The 27,053-nt window shown below is 40.1% G+C and overlaps 2 protein-coding genes across 6 annotated transcripts in view; one reads left to right on the plus strand and one right to left on the minus strand.

Moving 5' to 3' along the window:
* Window positions 1-15,311, minus strand: part of HGS (hepatocyte growth factor-regulated tyrosine kinase substrate) — a 29,210-nt gene extending 13,899 nt beyond the window's left edge. For all 3 annotated transcript variants that reach the window (XM_044672882.1, XM_044672881.1, XM_044672879.1), the window contains exons 1-8: window positions 15,248-15,311; window positions 12,986-13,070; window positions 7,470-7,545; window positions 6,830-6,922; window positions 3,674-3,797; window positions 1,806-1,858; window positions 843-911; window positions 419-543 (exon numbers count right to left, since the gene is read on the minus strand). In XM_044672882.1, coding sequence (XP_044528817.1) covers window positions 419-543; window positions 843-911; window positions 1,806-1,858; window positions 3,674-3,797; window positions 6,830-6,922; window positions 7,470-7,545; window positions 12,986-13,070; window positions 15,248-15,284 — 662 coding nt within the window. In that variant the 5' untranslated portion in view covers window positions 15,285-15,311. The remainder of the gene's footprint in view (window positions 1-418; window positions 544-842; window positions 912-1,805; window positions 1,859-3,673; window positions 3,798-6,829; window positions 6,923-7,469; window positions 7,546-12,985; window positions 13,071-15,247) is intronic.
* Window positions 15,312-15,515: 204 nt separating this feature from the next.
* ARL16 (ADP ribosylation factor like GTPase 16) lies at window positions 15,516-21,411 on the plus strand. 3 transcript variants are annotated; one of them, XM_044673199.1, is made up of 5 exons: window positions 15,645-15,745; window positions 15,914-15,972; window positions 17,064-17,177; window positions 19,941-20,056; window positions 20,181-21,411. In XM_044673199.1, the coding sequence occupies exons 1-5, from the start codon at window positions 15,685-15,687 to the stop codon at window positions 20,350-20,352; spliced, it is 522 nt and encodes a 173-aa protein (XP_044529134.1). In that variant the 5' UTR covers window positions 15,645-15,684; the 3' UTR covers window positions 20,353-21,411. The 3 variants fall into 3 exon arrangements, with proteins under 3 accessions (XP_044529137.1, XP_044529134.1, XP_044529135.1); XM_044673202.1 differs by lacking the exons at window positions 15,645-15,745; window positions 15,914-15,972 and adding an exon at window positions 15,516-15,554; XM_044673200.1 differs by lacking the exon at window positions 15,914-15,972 and having other exon boundaries at window positions 15,679-15,729.
* The last annotated feature ends 5,642 nt before the right edge of the window (window positions 21,412-27,053 follow it).

The raw sequence follows: 27,053 nt of genomic DNA on the forward strand, positions 1-27,053 counted from the left end.
AGGAATGGAGAGAAGGGGAAGGAGGGGGGAGAGACAGAGACAGAGCTAAGGAGGAAGGAGCAGGTTGATAAGTGACTTTAGGATTGGAATTCTGCTCCAAGAAGAGACTTGGCCTTCTCAACTACAGTAAATACAGTCAAACCCTTCCTGAGTTATGTGGTGTTCTTAAGAGCCCAAAGGAAAACACCTTTCTCAGGCAAGTGATAATCTCTGTTCTCAGTTTCCTCACCTATAAAATGAAATGGTTGGATTAAAACTAAGTAAGCTATAAAGTGTCTTCCAGCACTAATATTTTATGATTTTGTTATGTAGGAAACCCAAGTTATAGGCAAGTACTGACTTTCAAAAACAAAGCCATTACAGCTTACTGAAAGAAGATATCTATGAAAAGATGGCACATAAAACAAGAGGGACTCACTTGTTCAGCAGTTCATAGCAGGGTTCACACACACGTACTTCCTTCTCAATGCCAAACTTGGGAATGGTGGAACATTTAGAGGAACATTTCCCACAAAAGATCTGTCCACATGCCCGGCAGTGATGCTACAAATAAGAAGTGAGGAGGGCATCAGAAATTTGTTTCACTTGCCATCTTAAAAACACAAATTGACCATCTCCCTCAGATTAGACCAGTAGTTCCCAAACTTTTTTGGCCTACCACCCCCTTTCCAGAAAAAAAAATATTACTTAGCCCACTGGAGATTAATTTTTTTTAAATTTTAATATCAATTAATAGGAAAGATAAACGCACCTGTGGCCATCACTCTCCCCTGGATTGCTGCAGCACCCACCAGGGGGCAGTAGTGCCCACTTTGGGAATCACTGGATTAGACCATACTTACTTTACGTGTCATCACTCCAAACTGCACTCTGCATCTGTGACATTCTTCAGCATCAACCCAATCAGGAGCCTGGGAAAGAAGATAGAGCTGGATATTCCATGGGTGACAAACTTAAATGGCACTCTTCCTAATCTGACAAATTCAGCTTTGAGTGCTAAAATAGCAGCACTGGGTAAAAAAGATTCTCAACTCCCAATAAAGCAAGGAAAGAATGAATGGAAACTTCAGGGTATAGGAAGAAATGGTAATTAAATAAAGCAAAGGGACTATTTATTTCTTTTAACTAAAATCAGCATATAAGAAGAGAAGCAGAATCACTAAGATCTAAGGGTTGAGTTTTGAGAGAAGGAAAAAAAAAGAGGATCCCAAGTCAAGATACCTTTTTTTGCGCAAGGATTGGAAATTCAGGACATCTTGGAGCTCTGAGTAAATTTACATTTAGAGCCTAACCACACCACCAGTGGTCACAATTTCAAAAGAGTCATAAACTCTGTATGGTTTCCTATCATAATTCTTTACTACATCACTGTAAAGAGATTAAAACAGCTCATATTCTAGCTTTGGACAGCTTTGTGGCACAGTCAGGCTTAGAGTTAGGAAGACATGAATTCAAATCTGGCCTCAGATACTTCTACCTCCTTGACCCTGAGCAAGTCATTAAATCCTATTTGCCTCAGTTTCCTCATCTGTACAATGAGATGGAGAAGGAAACGGCTAACCACTCCAGTATCTTTGCCAAGAAAACAAGAGATGTACATGCCTGAATAACAACAAATGTTCTGGTTATGAATTGGCCACAGCAATTTCTGCATGATTAGAAATTCAAATCTTTGAAGGAAATACCAAACAGATACACACAATATTGTTTAAAAAAAAAAAAACAACATAAAAAATTCCAGATTTCAAAAGTGAATACTCTCTTAACTTCTCAATAAAGCCCAAATTCTGGATCTGAGAACTTACCCTTTCTGCAGCAAACATGGCATCACTCTCCTTGAATTCTGGGAAGACATGACCTATAGAAATGAGAATATACATTGTGTACACTATGAAGCAAAGGCTGGAATTAGAAGTCCTAGGTTTGCAATCTGACTGTATTACATGTGACCCATTGCAAGTCATTTCCCATTCTTGGTCTCTGGCATGATCCCAATAAAAGGGTGCTGGTGGTCCCTTGTTTTCTTCTTGTTCTTAGCATATAAAAGAAAAGCTAATTTAAACCTAATTTAATAATTTTATTTATAATTTTTATAATAAATATTTATATACAATATAAACACAATACATGTTTATAATAAATTTAGTTTATGGTAAATCATATATGATAGTACAATATAAAAACATAATAAATTTAATAAATAAACCTAATTTAAATAGTTTAGGATTACCTGCTATCACATTCTAGATGACACAGATATCCAAAGAGTTTTCTATGGGCACTAATTAGGTTTTTGAAATTACCTATTTTTGAGTGGTGCAGTAAATAGAACTAGGCCTAGAGTCAGGAAGACCTGAGTTCAGGTCCAGCTTCAAATACAATTATCCCTTCTACATCAGAGAGGTTTAGGGGCATGATACCCCTGAAATCTGGAAAATCTGAGTACATTTTTTGGCCCTCCCTTCTGTGTAATTAGGATCTGTTCCCTAGAACTCTGTATCCCAGCATCCCACTTTCGTTCTCATATTATGTCCTTATGTTTTGGTTATGTATGACCCTGCTCCTCTCTCTCTTTTCCCCTGATCAGAGCTGTGGAAGCGGGCTTTTTGGGTAGGCAGGAGAACTTACGTAATATTAATTAGGTTTGATCTTCTATTTCTTTTAGTTTATTTTCTTTCTACTTCAAATTATTATTAATAAACTTTATGAAATACAATACTTGGAGTTATCAGATATTAATTTAAATCTTACACTTCATATCAGAGAAGTATGAATGTTTTCTTTTTCTTTTATCGAGTGTTTATTGTAAATTTTTGGTTTAAGTATGCATTTCTGAGTTTCTAAACTTTTTCTGTGTCACCTACAGCTTCCAAAATATTCCCATTTAGGGCAGCTGGATAGCTCAGTGGATTGAGAGTCAAGGCCTAGAGACAGGAGGTCCTAGGTTCAAAGCCGGCCTCAGACACTTCCCAGCTGTGTGACCCTGGGCAAGTCACTTGGCCCCCATTTGCCCACCCTTACCACTCTTCCACCAAGGAGCCAATACACAAAAGTTAAGGGTTAAAAAAAAAATATTCCCATTTAATTTCTTATGGTAACCTGGCAATGTATCACAATGGGGAGAGGCAAGATGTGGAAGGGATAACTGTATTTACTAGCTATGTGATCCTGGACAAGTCACTTAATTTCCGTTTGTCTCAATTTCTCTAACGTTAAATGGAGAAAACAATAGGGCCTAATTCAAAGAGCTGACTTGAGGATCAAATAAGATAATATTTGGAAAAGTGCTTAGCATGTGTGGCATATTGTAGATACTATATAAAATGTTTATTTCCTTCCTTCCTCTTATAATAAATTGTTTTTCCTTCTTCTAATCCCTCCAATTCAGCCTGCAAATTCTACCAGACTATTTTTCCTAATACAACTGTCATATCAAAATTGACAGTGACTCAGACTTAAAATGGTCCACCCTACCTGATTTCTTACTACTCATTAATATAGATCCGTCTTTTCTTTCACTATGCACCCCTCCTCACAAATACATCATGTTAATTCCCAAATTTCCTTCTCCTCCTAGTGGTCTTAATCTAGAATGTGCCCTCCAACCTCGCTGAATCCTCTCAAATTTAAAACCTCTAATTAAACTCTTCCCACATCTCCTCCTATAATTTACCTTCCACTTTCATGATCTGGTAGGTGTCCTGCACTACCTTATACTTGGGCTCATTTCGGAATGCATGAGCCCACGCCTGGATCAGGTAGAGGATTTTGTTACGGACATTTACTTCAACTTGTCTCTGCAGAGAAAAGAGGAGGCTAATATCAGTGAAGACAGCTGGAAATGTAGCATAACCAGGGGAAGAAGCTTTAGGGGTAAGGAAGCAGATGAGAAATCCACCACTCTACTTATTTTACTCAGTATCAGTTCATGTAGGTCTTTCCAGCTCTTTCTGAAATCAATCCTTATAGCACAATAGTATTCTATCATCTTCATATACCACATCCAGCCATTCCTCAATCAAGGGACATCCCTTTAGTTTCCAGTTCTTTGCCACCACAAGGAGAACAGCTATAAATATTTTTGTACAAACAGGTCCTTTCCAAATGTTTAAAAAAATTTCTTTGGAATATAGACCTAATAGTGGTATTACTGGATCAAAGAGTATTCTTTTATAGCTCTTTGGGCATAATTTCAAATTGCTCTCCAGAATGGTTGGGTTAGTAAACAACTTCACCAGCAATGTGTTTGTGTCCCAATTCTGCCACATTCCCTCCAACATTTATTATTTTTTATTTATTATATTACCTCAGAATTGTTTTAATTTGCATCTCTTTAATCAATAGGAAATCTACCACTCTAAAGAAATACAACTCACAAATCAGGAAAGGGGGAAGAAGATTTTCCCTGAGGGCCTGGCTTATGAATCTATAAGAAAAAGTTAAATACCCAAATCTTACTCAAACAGTAGGACAAATCTCAAATCACAATTCTTCAATGCCATTACAGTTAATTATAAAATTTCCTATGGGACCCTGACCAACCATTAAGATTTCCCTCAACTCATCGGCTTCAATAGTCTTTCACCACTTCAGACTTCTAATACCCAGTTCTTCAGCTCAAATCAAGTTTTTTTTATATATTTATTAATATTCATTTTTAACCTGATTACATGCTTCATACCCCTACTTTCCCCTTCACCCCCTGCTCTCCCCTCACCCATGGCTGACGCACATTTCCACTGGTTGTAACATGTGTCCTTGTTCAGGGCCCATTTCCATATTGTTGTTAGTTGCATTGGTGTGGTTGTTTCTAGTCCACAATCCCAATCATGTCCACCCCAACCCATGCGTTCAAGCAGTTGTTTTTCTTATATGTTTCCTCTCCTGCAGTCCTTCCTCTGAATGTGGGTAGCGTTCTTTACCATAAATCCCTCAGAGCTATCTTGTGTCACTGCATTGCTGCTGGTACAGAAGTCCATTACATTCGATTTTACCACAGTATATCAGTCTCTGTGTACAATGTTCTTCTGGCTCTGCTCCTTTCACTCTGCATCAATTCCTGGAGGCCTTTCCAGTTCACCTGGAACTCCTCCAGTTTATTATTCCTTTTAGCACAATAGTATTCCATCCCCAGCACATACCACAGTTTGTTCAGCCATTCCCCAATTGAAGGACATACCCTCCTTTTCCAGTTTTTTGCCACTACAAAAAGTGCAGCTATAAATATTTTTGTACAAGTCTGTTTATCTATGATCTCTTTGGGGTACAAACCCAACAATGCTATGGCTGGATCAAAGGGCAGGCATTCTTTTATAGCCCTTTGAGCATAGTTCCAAATTGCCAGCCAGAATGGTTGGATCAAATCAAGTTTTACATTAGTGAAACACTGAACCTCCAATGTTGAGCTGCCAGCTGCAAGGAGAGAGGATCAACAGCCTTTCAAAAACTGGGGTGCTTAGGAAGCTGCAGTAGCTTAGCTCAGTTGTGCTTCCTTCTACTTTCCTCCAGACACAGCCAGTCTTGCACAGAGGTTTTGCCATCATCAGCTGATCTTGGCATCATCACTGCATACCACATGACCAGCTGTTCTGGAAACTTCCCCAGAAAACAGAGCAAGTGCCAAGTGCTGAGAGCTCCAATTTCAACCAGGTCACAGAACAGCCAGATTTTCAGTCTCTATCTCTATTGAGAAGATACCTTTAGCTCTAAGTTCTGGAAAGATGAAGAAGCAGAGGGAATGGCTTCAGGGAGGGACCACAAGAAACCTCAACCTGGGCTTCAATCCCTCAAACTCTTATCTCAGTAAGAAAACCCTCCATATACAAATTTACTAGATAACACTTCAGCTTAGTGATAACTCATGAGGCAAATGGAATACTCAGATGATTAGCTGGAAGGGTCAAGTCAGGGTTTCCTTCAGTTCCCTGAGACAAATCAGAACCCAAAAATAGCAAAAACGCCCAAAGCAGTATCATTCTAAAACTGTAATTTTAAATGTAAGTTGCAAGGGCTCAGTTCTGGACAACAGGCTCCTAACTATTCTCCCTATTTCAAGTCTCTCTACCCAGCTGTCAAGCTGACAGTCCTAAAACACAGATACAACTATGTCATTCTCTTAATTTAAAAGTCCTTAGTGTCTTTCCATTGCTTCTACGACAGGGGTCCTTGACCTTTTTTGTCATAGGCCTCTTCCTAGAATTTTTTAAATGCACGAAATATATAGGGTTATAAAAGAAACCAATTATATAGACTGAAATGCAATTATCAAAATACTGTTTAAAAGTATGTTAAAGACCAGGTTAACAACTCTACTTTTCTCATCTTATTTTATGACTATTCTAGTTAAACTGTCCTGCCAGCTGTTTCCTGTACATGCCATCTCCCATCTCTGTGGTTCTATACAGATGTGACCAGGCTGCAATGTTCTTCTTCCTCACTAACCTTGACAAAAACCTACACAATAAGTACTCACTAAATGTTAACTGAACTGAAGTAGTTCAGCAGCCACCAGTTTATATTAGCATGCTTGAAACACTCCTGGCACTCATCTCTGAGTTAGAGGCTAAGATTCATTCACAAAAAGTGAAACCTATTGCAAATAGTCAGATTAGCTATGTCACTATGTATATGCAAGTATGGAACACCCTCTATCCTCCACCCCAGACAGTAATTATCATCAGGAGTAGAGTCCTTGTCTACAAGAATAGCTATCAGGTTAGCCTGCTAGAAATTTGGCCACAAAGACTTTCAGAAAAGGGAACAACCTTCCGATATTGTAAACAGGGCATTCATTTTTACAGAGATTTTTCTTTTTCACGGAAGCTCTTACCTTGAGCAGCTCTTTCAGCTCTTCCATGGTTTGCTTGTTGGCAACCTCATCATGAACTGTCTGACCACAGTTCTTGACAACAGATTCCATAACCTATCAAGAGGAAGAAAACCCAAAGATAGGAACCATTAAGAAAAAAGCTACAAAATTTCTCCCCTATAGGTTCAGTGGCTTGGAAGGCAAACTCCCACCAGTCCTCTCTCCTTAAATCTGTGAGAAGCCAAAATAGTAATTTCATTCTTTTCGATTAGGCAGCCATACTATGTCTGCAAGAGTTCCCACTGATTTCTTATAGTACTAACAAGAAAGCACACATGAATCAACTAATAAGTATTTATTATTAGAAACAGGTCTGTTATTTACCAATTACAGTCAGAGAAAACAAGGCAAGAAAATAATTTCTCCCTCCTGTAGCTCATAAAGTAAGGGGTATTGCTAAGAATCTGAGCTCAGGAATTCTTTTAGGCTCATCTCAGTGCTCAAGAGAAAACTCTGCTTTCTGCTGGGTGCCTCCCAGAGACAATGAAGCAGATTTAAGGCTTTCCTCATCTCTGTGCCTTCCAAAAGAGAGAGAAAAACCTTGTAGAATATGGTAAAAGGATGGATCAGACTTCATTGAGATATAATGATTTCTAATTACCTCTAGGGCATAAAGGGCCACATGTGGATTCTTATCATTGACTTTTTTCTTGATGGAACTTACAGCATATTTTGCTCTGAAAGGAAAGGACATTATGTAAGACAGAAATGAGAAAAACACATCCTTAGCAAGTAAAGAAATCTGCAACACAAGTCTAAACACATTTATCTATCTAATCTTTAAAGAGGCAAAGAATTCAGCAACTCCATAATTTTCAACATGTTGATAAAAATCAGAAGAATCAGTTGTAATTGTCTCAGTATCTTAATTGTAACAGCACAGCAAATCATGAGATTATTTTAAAATAAGCAATATCGATGTCTTTGTTTTTATAAGTCATATCTGGATATATCTGACAACAACTTGCCAAGCTCCAGAACTGGAAACTTCCCTTAAAACACAGCAAAAAAACCTATAATATGTCTCTGAACATGTACGTTACGTAATATTCTATCCCTACAGTCTTCTGTGCAGGGTTCATTATCTGTTTTCTGGGACCAAAACTGGTTATTATAACAAGTAAACAAATACAAACAAGGTAAACTATAAACAGGATAAATAGGAAATAATTAACAGAAAGAAGGCACTATAACTAAGAGGGATGGAGAATGACTGTAGAAGGTGAGATTTTGTTGTTCAGTCAACATATGTCAAAGGCAGAACTTATTCAAGGTCTCAGGCAGTCCACCAGTAGCAGGAGTCTGTCTGCCCCTTCTCCTAGACCAGGGGTCAGCAACGTATGGCTCTTGAGCCATATCTGGCTCTTTTGAGGGTCAGATATGGCTCTTTCTGCAGGAGCCATAAAGCCAATTTTTTTTCAGGCTCTGTTACAGGAACTCACACTGTGAGCACTGTACGGCTCTCACGAAATTACATTTTAAAAAATGTGGCATTTATGGCTCTCATGGCCAAAAAGGTTGCCAACCCCTGTCCTAGACTCTTCTGCTTTCACTTTCACTTTTTAAAGGTTTTTGGGGGGGGTTGGGGGATGGAGAAGGAAGCTATAGAGCTGAGAAGCAAGAGCAGGTAGAGAGAGCACATAATTGTATGAGGTCAACAGGTGTTAATTTTTATCTCTGTTTTCAGCTATCCATGGTAAGTCTTGGAAGGTATAGAAGGGTCCTATTGTAGTAGTTGTTATTACTGTTCAGTCATTTTAGTTGTGTCCAACTTCATGACACCATTTAGGGTTTTCTTGGCAAAGATATTGATTGGTTTGCCCTTTTATTCTCCAGCTCATTTTATAGATGAAGAAACTGTGGCAAATAGGGTTAAGTTGCCTAGGGTCACATAAGCTAGTAGGTATCTGAGGCCAGACTTTGAACTCAGGTTTTCCTGACTCCATGCCCAACACTCTTATCTACTGCAACAACTAGCTGCCTTGAATTTTAGTTGGGACTTAAAGGAAGCCAGGTATGTCAGTAGTTGAGGGAGCCAAAGGGGACATTCATAGAAAATGCTTAGAGCCAAGAACTAGTACTTTGTCCATGGAACTAGGAGGCCAGTGTCACAAAGAGTACATGGCTGGAAGAAAGATGTAAGAAGACTGAGAACACGGAGGGGGCTAGGCTATGAACAGTTTTGAAAGCCAGACAGAGTATTTTATATTTGAGCCTGAAGGTGAAAGGGAGACACTGGAATTTAAAGAGTCAGATCTGTGCTTTAAGAAAACCATGCTGGAAGCTGAATGGAAGATGGACTGGAGTAAGGAGAGACTTGAGGTAGGCAAATCCATGAGCTAGCTGTTGCAATAGTTCAGGTGGGAGATGGTGAAAGCCTGCACTGGAATGGTGACAGTATCAGAGGAGAGAAGGAAATTGACTCATCTCAGCAATAGTTTGGCTATGGGTGGGGGAGGGGGACAAGAAGAGGGGGTGAGAAACTGTGAAAGTCTAAGATAACTTCTAGGTTTCAAGCCTGAGGAACTAGGAGGATGATGTACTCTAAAGTAGTACAGAAAGTAGCAGGGGAGGTAAGAGTTTAGGGGAAAAGATAATCAGCTCAGTTTGGTGACCACCATATATTCAATTCAAGATGTCTAAAAGGCAGCTAGAGATGTGAGATTGGAGGTGAGCAGAATATTTAGGGCAGGATAGGTAGATTTGAGAATTATCAGCATAGAGATGGCAATTAAATCCATAGGAGCTGATGAGACCATCAAGTGAAATAGTATACAGGGAAAAGAGAAGTGGACCCAAGACAAAACCCTGAGGGACATCTAGGGTTAGAAGGTGTGATTTGGTGGATACTGAAAAGAAAACAAAGTGGTCAGACAGGTAAGAGAACCAGCAGAAAAGAGAGTATTAGAGTAGGAGAAAGTGATCAATTTGTCAAAGGCAGCAAAAGGGTCAAAGAGAATGAGGATTGAGAAATAGCCATTGAATTTGGTAACTAAGAGATCATTAGAACTTTAGAGAGAGTGTTTTCATAGGAATAAATCAGAAGCTGGATTGCAATGGGTTAAGATGAGAGGGAAAGAAGACAAAGTAGCAGAAGAGATATAGGCTGATAATGGGGATAGGCCTGGACATGTTTGTAGACAGTAGAAAATGACCCAGTGAGAGAAAGAGAGATTGAAAATAAGTAAGAGTAGAGATGACAAGAGGGGGCAATCTTTTGGAGGAGATAAGATGGAATTGGATCATTTCAATGGGTAGAGGTACTGATTAGCTTTGGAAAGGAAAGCAATTCATCATGTGAGTCAGGAATGAAGGAAGACAGTGGCAAAAGGCATTTGAATGATGAGGAAGATGGGGTGATGAGGAAGTTGAAGTTCACAGTGAATAGTCTCAATATTTTTACTGTAAATTAGAGACAAAGTTCTCAGTTGAGAGAATGAGGGAAAGGGAACCATGAGAAGTTTGAAAAGGAACGAAGAGGTTTGGAAAGAGTCACTGTGGAAAAGTGAGCTGATGAGAGTCACTGTACCATTGTAGCTGTGCATGCCATTCTGCTTCTGTTTATTTCACTATGCTCCAGTTCATAAGTCTCCCCATTTTGCTCTGAGTTCCTTATCTTTCTCCTAGAAGCAGCCACCTACAGCTGCCTTCACTGCTCTTTAATTACTCCTTGACCAGTTTCTGTCCTCATCACTAAAAGTTCTGCACTAAGACATCTCTTCTTTCTCTATACTCTTACTTGGTGACTTCATCAGCTCCCAAGTGTTTAATTATTATCTCAATGAACAGGACTCCCAAATCTATGCATCTTTAACTGCTTTTTGAACATCTTGAATGGGATGTCCACAGGCATCTCAAACCCAGTATTTTCTTTTTTTTTTTAATTAAAAAAAAAAATTTTTTTAAACCCTTAACTTCTGTGTATTGACTTATAGGTGTAAGATTGGTAAGGGTAGGCAATGGGGGTCAAGTGACTTGCCCAGGGTCACACAGCTGGGAAGTGTCTGAGGCCGGTTTTGAACCTAGGACCTCCTGTCTCTAGGCCTGGCTCTCAATCCACTGAGCTACCCAGCTGCCCCCCAAACCCAGTATTTTCAAACAAAACCCCTTCCTCTTCAGAGCTTCCTTATTTCTTTTGAGGGTAGCAACCACCTCCTTCCAAGCTCTCATGTTTGAAATCTCAATTCCCCATTCTCCCTCACTCTACATATACAATCAGGGATCAAATCTTGCCATTTCTGTATCTATAACACCTCTTGAAATTGTGTCTTTCTCATTACTAACATACCCACCACCTATATTCAGGCTCTTACCTGAACTATTTGCAAAAGTCCCCTCATCAGTCTCAAGTCTCTTCCCTATTCCAAAACATCCTCCACAGAGCTGCCAAGGTGATCTTGCATAATTGTAGGTCTTATTCTGTCACTAACTACCCTTCTCAACAAACTCTAGTGGCTCCCTATCACCTTTAGTATAAAATATTAACTTCTGATTGGTTTTTAAAGCCTTTAACAAGCTAGCCCAACCTACCTTGCCAGCTTCATTAACCAGTCTAGCCAAACTAGCTCTGTTCTCCACATGACCCTCCTCCTCTCATCCTTGTGATGATGCACTGGCCATCTGCCATGGCTGGAATGCACTCTCCTCAGATTCACTTTGCAGAAATCTTTTATTTCTTTCAAGATTCAGCTCCAATGCTATCTTCTACATGATGCCTTTCCCAATTCCCCAACTGATAGTGCCATTCCTTCCTTAAACTATCTTCTACAATTCTGTACATACTTCTATATGTACACATTGCGGTCGGCAAGGGCTGTTTCACTTTTGCCTTGTATCCCTGGCACCTAGAACAGTAGCTGGTACATAGCAAGTACCTAATGTTTGTTATCTTACATGCAAAATAATATTTCATTATATTCATAAACCATAATATAATATACTCCACTATTGTCCAATGGATGGTCACTCGCCTTGTATCTGGTTCTGTGCTTCTACAAAAAAAAGTGCTGCTATGAGTATTTTGGTGCATGTTACACCTTTTGTGGTATATTTCTAAAAATGGAATTCCCGGGTCAAAGATATTCTTGGATAAATTCCAAATTGTTTTCCTCCAAACATGGGCTATTTCCCTTTCCATCTCTGTCAGTTTATCAGGTATAAGATAAAACCTCAGAGGTGTTTTAAATTTGTACTTTTCTATAACAATTTAGAATACATTTTCATTACTGTTAAGAGTTTGCAACTCTTTTGAAAACTATTAGAGTTTTAGTTTCATATCCTGTCCAGCCAGCTACCTAAACCATCTCACTGCCCTACCTGGACTAGCACCCCTATATCAGACCTAAGACCTGGACTAGGTCATTTAAAATACATGGTTCAGTTCCAGGGAAAGTTGTCATTGAAAATTAGGGCATTTTCTCTATAGGTTGGCCCTTTACACCAGAGCATGCTTTAGCTTCACAGTCCATGCTAACCCCCCAGATTATCCCATCATCTGCCCCCTTTCAACTTTCCACTTCCTTAAAACAACAATTGTCATCCTTTATTAGTACCTTGTGGGCAGGGATTTTGTCTTTTATTTTAAAAAATGTTTGTATCTCAACCCTTACCATAGTTCTTGGCACATAGTAAGCACTTAATAAAATGTTGTTTTGCTCATTTTTATATACTTTGACTACATATCAAATGAGGAATAGCTTTTTGTCTTATATATTTGTGTCAACTGATTAGTACTTAGATATCAGGTTTATCAGTGATGTTTAATACATATATTACTCTCACTGGTTTCTTATTTTATTCTAGCAGCAATTTTTTTTGAGTATACGCAAAGCTCTTTAATTTCATATAAACAAAATTTTGTTTTATGACCAAGCCCCTGATTTTTCAGATGAAGAATAAACATCTCATATTAGGCAAAGCTTCATAGGCAAAAATCTAGACACACAGTCCTAGACTACAAGTCAGGTCCAATTTAGTCAGAACACTACGGAGTCTTGGACTAGGAAAGGCAACCTGTGTGCCAGTCCAGGCTGGTAGACACCATTCTGAGAAGTACCCCAAAAGTGATGAAATTTAGAGAAGAAACATCTACAATAAAAATAAACATTGATCACTTACTGAGTATCTCCCTGACGGATCATGTCACAGATCTGAAGGATAGACTCCCAATCTGTCTCTAGTAGGAGTTGACTGGTAGCTTTGTCTGCAAGGAAGAAATGTACCCATTAAATGAATTCACTTTAATTTACTGGGATTCAAGCAAGTGCCAAGTCACAAGATCAGAAAATGCCTTCTGACTTTTAATAAATTTTAACATCTTCAATATAGATCCAAATCCTAAAAAACGGAGAAAGTATTACCTCTGTTTCACAGAGAAGAAAATGTCCAAAGAGAAAGGAAAAAATTTGTTCAAGGAGGATAATTTTATCAAGGAAAATAACTCTTTGAACTTCCACTTATTCAGATGTCTAACTTACTCAATTAAAACATACACAGATTTAAGACATAAGAACTGATATTACAAATTCCTAGTTGTCTAATCTAAAATAGTCCTTGTGATTGGGGTAGACATTAATCTCACATTTTATGATTCATAACCTAATCTTTCTATTTCATTTAAAATATTGGTTCAAGGAGAAACAATAATGCCTTGCTGCTTTTGATAGTATCACCTTCCCTGGGGACACATAAACTGATATAATAAACCTTTTTCATTTACTGAATAGTTAGTTAACATGTAAGGTAGGTTTTGAAAGATGGAAAATGCTGATCATCTAGCTAAAAGCAGAATCACTTTAAATGGCTGATATAATTTATTAGCTTCTCCAATGTTTTCTTGATACAATTTAGCTTATTTACTTAAGTACTAAGAAAGATTTATAATCCCCCCCTAAAATAGTATACAAAAGAAGAAACTATCATGTGGCTGTTGGTTAGAAGCACTTATCTCTAGCAAAAAAACCCTCTAAGCAGGGAACCCCAATGTTTGCTAGGAACATAATCATAGGAACAAAATTTTTGAGCTAGGTTTCTTTGAACTCAGAGATTACATAGTTTAACCCCTTCGTTTTTTACAAATGAGGAAACTGAAGCTCAGAAAGGTTAATAACTTGTCCAAGGTCGCACAAGGTAGTATCAGAAATGAGATTTTAACCCAGGTCCTCTAATTCTTCAAATCCAATGTTTTCTTATAGTATCACACTTGTGCCATTCTCTAAGAAAACACATACAAATAAGATACACACCCCCCCCAATAATTCTTGCCTCCTGAAAACTTACAATTGTGTGCTCCTAAGTTATAAAGCAAATGAGATTAGTTGAACTGCTATTATTAAAAGAGAGGAAATACCTCTCTTCCATTTAGGTGAAGGGTCAGAAGGTTTCCTAGACCTGCAATCCCAATCTGTTATACAAAGGTTAGGAAGGGCTCTGACTAAAAAGGTTATTTTGTTTTCTGAAGATGGCTGCACTAGAGCCCTGGCAGATCCCAGGAAGAAAACTGGTTCCACCGCTTGAGGAGGGGACCAGAACAGAGAATTTCCTCAAAACATAGACCTCTGGAGCAAACTACACTTTCCTGTGAAAACAATATTTTTCAAATCTGACTTGGTCACCGACCCTCGTAAAAGAGGTCTTCTGACTCCTGACCGAACCTGTCAGCTGCTAGTTCCTTAAGTAAAAGGACTTTTTTTTCCTGTGGGACCCATGTGTTAAGCGGCCTAACAGAATGAAGTCTCTAGAGCATCAATACTAGTATTTCCTTCTTTGGGTGCCCACTCATGCTTACATATCCCTAAATTCCTGGCAATTAATTTTCACAAGACTACTAAGAATAATTGATGCTTTAAAGCTCCCTATGTGAAACTAAACCTCAAGGGAATATAACAAACTGTACCCAATTGCAGTGAAGGTAAATTAGGGAAGAGACTAAAGAATATAAAGTCCCGGCAAGAGGGAGGAAAGAAAATGGGAGATATTGATGCCTTCCATGCCAATCCCCAAAAGGACAAGGGGACACTGACGGCAGCGTCCCCTCCCAGATCTAAGAGACCAGCCTATAAAAAAGTGGGAAGAAATGCGGAGGGTAGAGGCAGGCAGTAGATGGGGGATGGGGTGGGGGCGGGACGAAGGAGAATGGCTTTGTAGTCGGCGAAGAGACCCGCCCACCCACCCACACCCGCCGCGCCTGACCCCTTCCTTTCGTTTCCCCACCTTCCCCCAGGGGCCCGATTGACTCAGCGCCCCGGGATCGAGGAACCGCCTGGAAGGCGAACCAGGGCGGCAAGGCCCCCTAGACCGTACGAGGCAGGCCCGGGCTGCCCCAGGGACACGCCGGAGGCGAGTGGGGTGGGGGAAGCTGTCCTTCTGGGGGCACGTTACCTAGGAGACGCTCGAAGGTGCCGCTACCTCTCCCCATGGTGACCTCAGACCCAACCCCGCAGCCACAGACGCTCTCCTAACTCTGAGCAGGCGCGCCCTCCGGCTTCCGCTTCCGCCTTGGGCTGTTTCCACCGGAGCGCGCACGTCACGGAGAGAGCGACCGACAGACAGACCAACTGGGACTGGACCTGGGAGAAGGCGCTGGAATCTCGGGAATAGGAGCTTCCGGGGATCAAGGGAAAAGAGGAGACATTCCACCGAAGCAAAACGAGAAGCCTGCTGATTGGTTGTCCTACGGCGATGATCGGTAGTGGGAATCAATCAGCAGTCGGAAGAGATAGACCCCAGTCCAATTAGAGTGGCGGGGCGGAGCGAGGCGGGAGTGTAGGTGCTGGGTACTTGGTCCCTACTGCGACCTTAAAGCGGCGATTACCACGATGTGTCTCCTTTTGGGCGCCACGGGAGTTGGGAAGACTCTGCTGGTAAAACGGCTGCAGAATATCCTTTCTGAGCATCAGGGACGGAGGGAGGGAGGGAAAAAAGAAGCGTTCCCCCCACCCCCGGCCCAGGAGCGGGGCTCGGGGGAGCAGCAGAGGGTTGGGGGCGTCGCCGTTTCCCCCCTTCCCTGCACTGCCCCCTCCTATTCTTTCTTAATCCGACCCTAACAGATGAGCTCCCGGGAGGGGAAAAGTGACCTTGGTGACCCGCCTCCCACCCAGCCGACGGTAGGTGGTCAGCCTGCTAGGAATAGGGCCGTATTAGATGGGCCAAGAACCCTGGACCTGGAGCCAGGAAGAGAGGCTTTGAGTTCAAAAGTGACTTCAGACTCAGACTGCACCCACCTCTTTTTCCTCATCCCTAAAATGGGAATGATTGACACCTCCGAAAGTTGTGAGGATCATTGAGTTAACATGTGTAAAGTACTTTGATAGATGTTGTTATTGGAGATCACCAATCGGAGAATTAAGGGACAAGTTTATAAACCTGAAAGGCTGAAAGTGTAATGGCACCATATTTCTAATAAAGAAGTATGCAGGAAGGGTGAGTTTGCTGGGAAAGAATTAGTTCTGATTTGGACATGCTGAGTTTGAGGTGTCTCTCCAACATAAAGTTTAAAATGTCAAATAGGCAGTTTGTGAGCTGGGACTAAAGCTTAGGGAAGTGAATAGAACTAGACCTTGGAGATGTGATTATAGCTAAAATTTATATTGCATGTACCATTTTGCCAGGCACTTTACAAAAATTGTCCCATTTGGTCAAGAAGTCTAAGGTCAGATTTGAACTGGGGTCTTTCTGGTTCTAAGTCCAGCACTCTATCCACTATACTACCTAGCTGCCTCTATCTTCAGGAAGATGACGGTTAATCCTGTGGAAACTAATGAGATCACTATGAGAAGGTATAAAAAGAAAAGTAGAACAGAGACATAAGGACACCTACAATTAGGGAGCATTGATAAGGATGATGAGCCAGCAAAGGCTAGGTAAGCCCTCAGAGGATGGGAACCATATCTGTTTAGTTTGTATTTTAGTGTCACATGAAGTCAAACAACTGAAAATCATTTGCTGGGGTAACAGGTAGTAGAATGGGTAAAACACCAGACCTGGAGTTGAGAGGCCCTGGGTTGAAATGTGGCCTCAGATACTTCCTAGCTTTGTGACCCTGGGCAAGTCACTTAACCCCAATTGCCTAGCTCTTACTGCTCTTCTGACTTGGAATTAATACTTAGTATCAATTCTAAGAAAGTTAGGGTTGGAAAGAAAGAAAAACATTTTCTTCCCTCCCTGCATTTGCATTGCATTTTTTTTTCTTTCACAGGTAGGCACTGATCTCACTGACATCGTGGCCCAGAAAAAGATGACTATCCGGGAACTAGGGGGATGCATGGGCCCCATCTGGTCCAGTTATTATGGAGATTGCCATTCTGTCCTGGTGGGTCACAGTCTGTTAGACTTCCTTTAGAGATATATTCCTCATTCTGGTTTCTTTCTCAGTCCTGAAACTGTGGAATTGAATTTGGATTCTTTGGTGACTCTGGTTTAGGATATAGTCTATGTTATCTATGTTAAATTTTCCTATTTCTGGAAAAAATGATTTTTAGTGTCCCAAAAGGATTTAGGGCTTAGTCTATTTGTGTATTGTGAAGAAGGGATTAACTCTCCCCTCCACTATCTTTAAATTTAATCAACAAAAGGAATATACCCATACTTAACCCAAAATTTGGGGAAGTCCACAAACTACTTACTAAAGGGGTTTGCACCTCCAAAAGCAACTGACTGCCTCCTGGACACTCCTAAGCAAATTTAAAGACTACAGTTGGTTCCCTAAAGTGGAAGAAGGAACAGGAAGTGCTGTAAAGAAGGGTCTTTAAAAGTGGCCGAGAGGGCAGCTGGGTAGATCAGTGGATTGAGAGTCAGGCCTAGAGACGGGAGGTCCTAGGTTCAAATCCGGCCTCAGACACTTCCCAGCTGTGTGACTCTGGGCAAGTCACTTGACCCCCATTGCCCACTCTTACCACTCTTCCACCAAGGAGCCAATACACAGAAGTTAAGAGTTTAAATTAAAAAAAAATAAGTGGCTGAAACTTCCCATTACAAGGTCTTTGAGCTTTTTCAAAGCTCTGGAAGCTTGTGGAGGACCTTCTTCAGCATGGACCTGGAACTCTAGCATTTTGGTAAGAATTTTGGATTTTCCCCTTTGGATTACAACATGGGTGAGTAAAAAGCTGACTACTTTCCTAGCTTCTGGAGAGATTAGTTTCCAGAGGAAGCCATATATGATCTTCCGGCTTAACGGCCCTCTGGCTGAGGGTCCTCCGGTGGAGGGCTAATTAGCCCAGCCTAAGTTGAGCCAGGCACCAGAGAAATACTTAGGGTGATAAGCTAGACTGCTTTTTACTCTGCCCTCTTTCACATTTCTCTACTTTATTCTTTCCCTCTATTTTGTAAATAAAAGCTGCTAAAAAAGTCATTTTGACTTGAGCTATAATATCGGTGACCACATTCTCTTATATTTAGTCAAACCATATTAATTTTATCCCCTACAATATATACACTTACACATGTATATACACAAATCTGTATATAAATCTGTATATAAATATGTCAAGGAAGTGAGAGGCTGCATATCATAGAGAAAGGATAGTTCTTGGACACAGAAAGGTTTAGATACAAGACATATCTCTAACACAGCACTTCTCAAAGTTTTTGGACTTAGGATCCTTTTATACTCTTAAAAATTATTGAGGAGGGGCAGCTGGGTAGCTCAGTGGATTGAGAGACAGGCCTAGAGACAAGAAATCCTTGTTCAAATCTGGTCTCAGACACTTCCTAGCTATGTGACCCTGAGCCAGTCACTTAATCCCAACTGCCTAGCCCTTACCACTCTTCTGCCTTAGAACCAATATATAGTATTGGTTCTAAGGCAGAAGATAAATGTTTTTAAAAAAATCATTGAGCACATGTACACACACACACACACACACACACACACACACACACACACACGAACTTTGTTTATTCAAGTTATATTTACCATATTAGAAATTAGAATGTCTTAGTGTTTTTTTTTTTTAAACCCTTGTACTTCGGTGTATTGTCTCATAGGTGGAAGATTGGTAAGGGTGGGCAATGGGGGTCAAGTGACTTGCCCAGGGTCACACAGCTGGGAAGTGGCTGAGGCCGGGTTTGTACCTAGGACCTCCTGTCTCTAGGCCTGACTCTCACTCCACTGAGCTACCCAGCTGCCCCTGTCTTAGTATTTTTTAATCTTAAGGACTCCTTGAAATGTTCCCCAGGAATCCCCAGACAATAATTCTCAATACCCTAAGCAACTGTAAGACTATAAGTTATAGGTGAGTTGCTCATCTTTATAGTAAAATGAGTTTATGTACCTAAGATTGACCTCACGCAAATGAAATCATAGGTCCTAATGTTTTCCTTTTAAAAAGAAAAAGGCTTATTTACTGTTATCAGAATAGAATATTGACTGTTGACATGGAGTCTGTAAACTTGTTGATTTTTTAAAAAATATTTTATCATGGTGGCAGCTAGATGGCTCAGTGCAAGAGAACAAGCCCTGGAGATGGGAGGTCCTGAGTTCAAATATGACTTCAGACACTATTTAGCCCTGTGACCATAGACAAGTCACTTAGCCTCCATTGCCTAGCCCTTACCATTCTTCTGCTTTAGACCCAATTTACAGTATTCATTCTAAGATGGGAGGTAAGAGTTAAAAAAAAAAAAAACTGATTGAGAGCATCATCAAACCTTTATCACTAAGAATGCTAACTACATTGAGAGAAAGAACTATGGGAGTAGAAATGCAAAAGCAAAATATATGACATCATTTATGCATATATGAGTATGTGATTTGGAGTTTAGGCTTTAAAAAATCACTCTATTGTGATTGGAAAAAAAGACCCTTTATTACTGCTTTGTTCAGCCATTTATGCATATTTATGTTTGATGTTCACATCCTAGAGTGAAACCAGCTTGAAGAAGTACCATCTGTGATGTAAACCCAGATGTCTATAAAGCAAAGAAGCTCTTGGGACCCTTGACCTTTTCTTTCCACTGTAGCTTTCTGCCATGAATTGTTCTGAGTGCACCTCTGGTTTTCCAGGATTGGTAGAGGTCCCATGGTCCCTAGTATTTGGGTATTCTTGAGACTTAACAGGTTCTCTTTCTTCCCTAGTTCATGATTGATGCCTCTGACCCCACCCAGCTTTCCTTATCCTGTGTTCAGCTCCTTGGCCTCCTTTCTGCAGAACAATTAGCCAGTGCATCTGTCCTGATCCTCTTCAATAAGATGTAAGGATATTTGAGTAAAGAGAGAAGGTTGCAGGCTGTTATTTGAGAAAGTGTGGGGTGGGGTTGTCATCAGCAACCAGTATGACTATCAAGTGAGTTTTGTTTTTGTTTTTTTTGAATACAGTGATATGCCCTGTTACATGACCTTGGAGGAGATGAAGTCCCTAATCAGACTCCCAGATATCATTGCTTGTGCCAAGCAATGCATCACTATAGCAGAAATCAGTGCCCGGGATGGCACTGGTCTGGCAGGTGTCCTGCGTTGGCTCCAGGACACGCACAAAGCCATCAGCTGATTGAAGGGTGAAGAATACAGATGACACTCTTTGTCAGACAGAAGGAAAGAAGAAGGCATGGTCCTGATATGCAGAAAGCCCAGGCTGAATCACCTGAAAGTGATTAGGATGACCTAAACTCAACTGACTGAGTTAGCAGACAAATGGAGGCTATTTACAGGGCCTGGAAATCCTTGGTAGTTTAGCTGCAAACTGAAGAGGCTGACCATAGTCCTGAGAGCATGTTTTGGGCAGCTCTCTTCTGGCCCTAATAGATTTTCCCTGAGAAGCCCAACCAACTGGGTTTTTGTAGTAGAATATTCATTAGTTAACTAAGAGCTAAGTAGGAAGTAGGGTCAATTAACAAAATTTATTGATAGATTGCTAAGAGAGAGTTAAGTGAGTTGGATTTCTTTTTAGTCAGAATAGAATCTCAAAGAGGAGTGATGGGAAGATAATTTTCTCAAGGAGCTTTGGGAAAGACAGTTGAACCAACAACTCACTACTGATTCAACGAAGGTTGTCTGAAGAGCCTGCTCTGTAAATTGGGAGAATTTCTAGTGAATTTATCTCTTAAAATCATCCTAGCAGTACCTGTGCTTCGCCCAGTAGAAGGCAGAAAAGAGTGAGCTGTTTTGAGTGGAGAAATCTGTGAGAATTCTGACAAGCCACTTTTTCATCTGAGTAGCAGGAAAGAAAATCTGACTTATTCCTCTCTTATAAACAAAGTTTATATTTTTAGATTTAGGAAAGAAAGATTGTTACTTGAGGAATTTAGAGTAGAATAAGATAGGAACACCCTTGGTGATCATGAAGCATTCCCTCATGAGAAAGCTTGGGTTTGGGATTTATTAGTATAGGAAATATTTTCTTATCAATATCAATTCTTCCTTTTACTTTCTCTTTTATACCAATTTTAATAGTTATTTAGGGTTTTAAATAACTGATCTGAGAAGGAGTTTTTCTTCAACTGCTTGAGCAGCCATTTTTTATCAACGGTCAAACTCAAGAACCTGTCCAATTTAGTAACAACTATTAGTAACATCAATACAAATAACTAATAAAGCTCAATACCTGAAAGCAACAGTTTGGCTTATTGATAACTATCTGGATTACCTATCCAACTATTAGAGGCATTTGTCTCTAATTGTCAAGTAGGTGGTATAAATGTTCTCATGGGAATAAATCCTAGATTTTAAAATTAATCAGGTATATTTATTTAACACTTCTTGACTAAGAATCACTATATCTAGTACAAGACAGGCTTGGCTGGACATAATTAGTTCTAAGATAAGGAAACTAATGATTCAAGAGAACAGTGTAGTAGAATTGGTTCATAAAGGAGGTGGGAGGCGGGGAGAGAAAAAGGAATGGCTAGTGCAGGGAAGTTGGCCTGGGGAAGAATTGAAAGGTCATGGTACAGATAAAAAGTAGAGTGAGAAAAGGGAAGGCAGAGGAAGAGGTGAAAAACTATTAAATTTTATTTGGATTAAGAGATTTAAGGATTCTTGGAAATAGAGGTAGTATTATTGATATAAAAAAATGTAAATTCAGAGAACTATGAGATGTCACTTCACAGCTATCAGATCAGCTAACATGACAAAAGGAAAATGTCAAATGCTGGCTGGGAAGTGAAAAAATAGGGACACTAATGGACTGTTGGGAGTTTTGAAAAGGTTCATTCTGGAGAACAATTTGGAACTATGTCCAATGACTGTCCTTTTGGTTTTAATACATAGTTTTATATACAACTGGGTCAAATTAGGTCTATACTACTAGAGATCAAAGAAAAGTGAAAAAGACCTAAATGTATAAAAATATAGCACCTCTTCCTGTGGTAGCAAAGAATTAGAAATTGAGGAGATGCTCATCAATTGGGGAATGACTGAACAAGTTGTGGCATGTGATTTGTGTAATGTAACACTATTGAGCTGTAAGAAATGATAAAGGAGATGGTTTCAGAAAAATCTAGGAAGAATTGATGCAAAGCGAAGTGAGCTGAACCTGAACTATTCAGTAATGACAATATTGTAAAAATTATCAAATGTGAAAGACTTAGTTACTCTGTTCAATACAAGGCAATTCTGAAGGACTTAGGATGAAAAATGCTATCTTAGTTTATTTTGAGGAAAAATCTCCCTCTTACAGCTGGAGGACCCAGAGTTCCACCCACATGGCCTCCTCCAAGAAGTGTAAGAGGGAAAATTAGGTATTATAGATATATTTTTAAAGTGTGGCCGCCAGGAATCAATTCAGGTTGATTCTGTAATTAAATCAGACCCAAGTGATCATCGGGTTGAGGCAAGTTTATTTACAATCAGGAAGGTAAAAGTATAAGAATAAAGAGAAAAGGGAGAGGTTAGTCCAGGCTAAAGGCCTAGACAGAGAGAAGGTTAAAAAGCTAAATAAATGAAGCTGTAAGCCACAAGGCCCAGCAACCAGATAGGCAGAGTTTGGAAGCGGCCCAGCTAGGCCAAGGAAGTCAGCCTAACTTACCCACGTGACAATACAGAGTGTAAGCGTTCTGTGGTCTCAGAAGATCCTTCAGCATCAAGTTCAAACTGGAACTGCCTCCACAGGAAGAGATAGTGTCCTTCGTCACTTCCTGTGGGTCCACCTCTAATTCAAATGGACAAATGGCAGTTTCTACACTGATTTGGACTGCCTTGTTCTAGATTTGTTACTCATTGTCACATGTGGGTAACTACCACTCACCACTAGGGAAGGTGAGGATTACATCATTTCTATGCCTAGGATGGGCAAATTTTTGACTATGAATGAGCTCAAGCTAATTCCATTTACACAGAAGAAAAGGCCTCTCCAAAACTAATCTTTCTGCAGACACCAGGAAAGGAAGGCCAGCTACTCATTCACCCAAGAGGCAGTCCAAGTCTCAAGTTACCTCCAAGAGGCAGGCCACTAGTTGAAGACAACTACTGAAGACTACAGTGAGCAGAACCAGAACATCGTACACAGAAAGTAAAACATTTTGGGACAATCCAATGTAATGGACTTTGCTACTAGTAGCAATACAACAAGCCAAGATATTCCTGAAGGACTTATGTAAAAGAATGCTTTTATATCCACCTCAACCAGGCTGTGAAGGATTAAATTTTTGGTAGGAGTTTGAACAAAAGTCAGGAGAGCAGTTTGGTAAAACACAAAACACTTAGTTTATTTTGAGGAAAGTTCGGGTAGGAAATAGAAAGGAGGAAAGTGAAAGAATTCATATACCTATACCTAAGATCCCAATCCTAACTAAAATTTCTAAAAAACCCTAAATATCTGCCTTCGAGGGCAGTGTCTTCTGCCAGGTCAAGCCAGGCCTACTCTCTTACTCTATCTAAGAATTTATCCACTATCTAACTACTCATCTAAGCTGTTCAATAATCAATAAGGCTGTTAAGGCCTTAAATCTATTTCTTAGTCTCCTCACTGTCCCAGAGAGAGTGAGCCACACACTTCTTTCCCCAGGGAAATATAAGGGTGAAGAAGGGGTTTTATGGGTTCAATATATTAAAAGGTGGTCGCCAGAGGATTGAACTATTATCAATCCTCAATTAAGAATAATCTCAAGGGGCAGCTGGGTAGCTCAGTGGATTGAGAGTCAGGCCTAGAGATGGGAGGTCCTAGGTTCAAACCCGGCCTCAGGCACTTCCCAGCTGTGTGACCTTGGGCAAGTTACTTGACCCCCATTGCCCACCCTTGCCACTCTTCCACCTATGAGACAATACACCGAAGTTAAGGGTTAAAAAAATAATAATAATCTCAAGTCAAAATTGACTTTTATGGTGATTTATTTACAATTAGGAAGGTTGAAGGTAGGGAAATTGAGAGAGAGAAACTCTGGCCCGGGCAGAGTTCCAGACCAGGTAAGAATTTAGAGGCCCCAGCAGTTGGGGCACAGAGGTTAATTAAACAAGGCTTCTAGCCACAAGGCCTTTTACAATTAGAGAGGCAAGAGAGGCCTCCCTGAGGGTAGAACCTCCAGAAACACCAAGGGAAGAGAGTCAGCCTAACTTACCCATGTGATAATTCAAAGGGAAGCAGTCAGAGGTCCCACCAGAGTCTCAGCATTCCAGCACTCCTCCATGAACCAGAAGAGGTCCTCACCAGATGCTCTCTTCCACCTAAGACCTCAGCTGACTGAGGACCTTCTCCTTTTAAAGGAGTCACTTATGTGTCACTTTCTGTACCTATCTCCTAATTTGCATGTCCAGTCACAATAGACAATTCTCATAGACTGCCTAGGGGGCAGGTCCCTTGATTCTGATTCGGCCCTCTAGCACACTGGGTTATGGACTTCCCAGAATTAGAGGTGTTCTCACCTTTGGTGATTAAATCTAAAGATGGGCAGTGTAGACTTAATCTAATTATCACAGAAACCAGAGACAAAAGCCCTCTTCCAGCAACTCACCTACCAATTCAGCCACACCCTCCTAACTGTCACCAACTAACAGCCTACACAGCAGGTGGGGCTCTTACTCAGATATCTTTTTGCTCCCTTGCCTCTTAAAGAGAAAAAGGGAGATTAAGAAAACCCTTTTAACACTATCCACATTGAGAGAAAGAACTAGGGGAATAGAAAGGCAAAAGAAAAACATTATATCACTTATCACATATATATGGGCATGCGATTTGGGGTTTAGGCTTTAAAAGATTGCTCTATAGCAAAAATGAATAATATGGAAATAGGTATCAAGTGATAACATTTGTACAACCCAGTGGATTTGCTTGTGGGCTCTGGGAAGAGGGAAGGGAAAGAAAATGAATCATGGAAACATGGAAAAATATTTAAAAATTTAAAAATAAAAGAAATTCCACTAGCTTTATTATTGGCCTGTTCTGATTTCCAGGCTAATAAACTGGAGGGTGAGGGAGAGGTGTATATTGGAGCAATAATTATACCTACACCCTGAAAAACCCACTAGCTCCTGTATTACTAAGGACTGACTACTTCATAGCCTTACTCTCAGGATGCCCAATCAAAAATGCAGCAAGAACAGTATTCTTAATTAGATAATGAAACAGATTTTTTTTTTAAACCCTTATCTTCCATCTTAGAATTAATGCTGTGTATTGGTCCTAAGGCATAAGAATAGAAATATGGAGGGCCAGGCAATGGGAGTTAAGTGACTTGCCTAGGATCACACACCAGGAAGTATCTGAGGCCAGATTTGAACCAAAGAGCTCCCATCTCTAGGCCTGGCTCTCAATCTACTGAACCACCCAGGGGCCCCTTATTCTTGTAATTTAATTGGCTCTGGTAACTAAAACTCAGGCTATTAATATGGCTTCCTGGTTGCCCCAGTAAAAAAAGCCACAAGGAACTCCAATTGAGCCCTTTTTTTAATTACAAATTTTTTTCAATCATTAATTTATAATATTCATTTTAAAAATTTTGAGTTCTAAATTATCTTTCTTCCTCTGATCTCTCCTCTACACCAAGAAGGCAATCAATATGATACCCATTATACAGGCAAAGTCATGCAAAATATATTTCTAGGGGCAACTAGGTGGCTCAGTAGATTAAGAGCCAGGTTTAGGGACATAGAGGTCCTGGGTTCAAATATGACCTTAGGCCCTTCCTAGTTGTGTGACCCTGAGCAAGTCACTTAATCCCCACTTCCTAGCCCTTATTGCTCTTCTGCCTTGGAATCAATACATAGTATTGATTCTAAGATAGAACGTATGATTTTTTTTTTTTTATTAAAAAAAGGAAAAAGAAGGGGCAGCTGGGTAGCTCAGTGAATTGAGAACCAGGCCTAGAGACAGGAGGTCCTAGGTTCAAATCTGGCATCAGACACTTCCCAGCTGTGTCACTCTGGGCAAGTCACTTGACCCCCATTGCCTACCCTTACCACTCTTCTGCCTTGGAGCCAATACACAGTATTGACTCCAAGAAGGAAGGTAAGGGTTTAAAAAAAAAAAAAAAAAAGGAAAAAGATAATCACGTTGGAAAAAAAGTAAGGAAATAAAGAAAGTGAACAAAATATCCCTCAATCTGAGAGTTTATCAGTTGTCCCTCTGGAGGTGGGTAACATTTTTCACCATGAGCTCTTTGTAATTATCCTAGATCATTGTATTGACCAAAGTAATTGTCTTTCCACAGTTGACTTTTTTTTTTTTTAAGATTACTTTTTGTCCTAGTAACAACTCTAGGACAGAAGAACAAGGGCTAAGCAACTGAAATTAAATGACTTGCTCAAAGTGACACAGCTAGAAAGAGTCTGAGGCCATTTTTTAATCCAAGTCCTCCTGACTCCAGGCCTGTTGACTAGCTGTCCGGAAGTAGATTATTTTTTTAAAAGTAAAAATTGCAGATTGGACTTTAGTTCTGTGCCAAAGTTAATTTATGTGCCCTGTCAGTTTTAGTTCATAAACTACTTTTTGTATTTGCTCTATTTGCCAATTCCAAAATGTATATTTGGAATTGGGGAGATGCCATTTAAAAGTATGTTACAAATTTTCTATGGACACGTGGGGACTATCAGACTACATTTCCCGTGATTCCAATGGGTCTCCGGTTTCCGGTTCTTTGGTCGTGGGGATGTAGCCGTCCCCATGCATAGGACAATTTAAATTCGGAAGAGGGCTTAGAGAAAGCCTTTTTTCTGGGTTTTGCAGAGTGGCTGGCTGGCATACCAGAGGGACAGGATGGGCTCTGGTGGTAAATTTAAAAGATAAGTGCGGTCATATATATATATATATATATATATACA

The sequence above is a fragment of the Gracilinanus agilis genome, chromosome 4, assembly GCF_016433145.1.
Source record: "Gracilinanus agilis isolate LMUSP501 chromosome 4, AgileGrace, whole genome shotgun sequence".
NCBI classification, from domain to species: Eukaryota; Metazoa; Chordata; class Mammalia; order Didelphimorphia; family Didelphidae; genus Gracilinanus; species Gracilinanus agilis.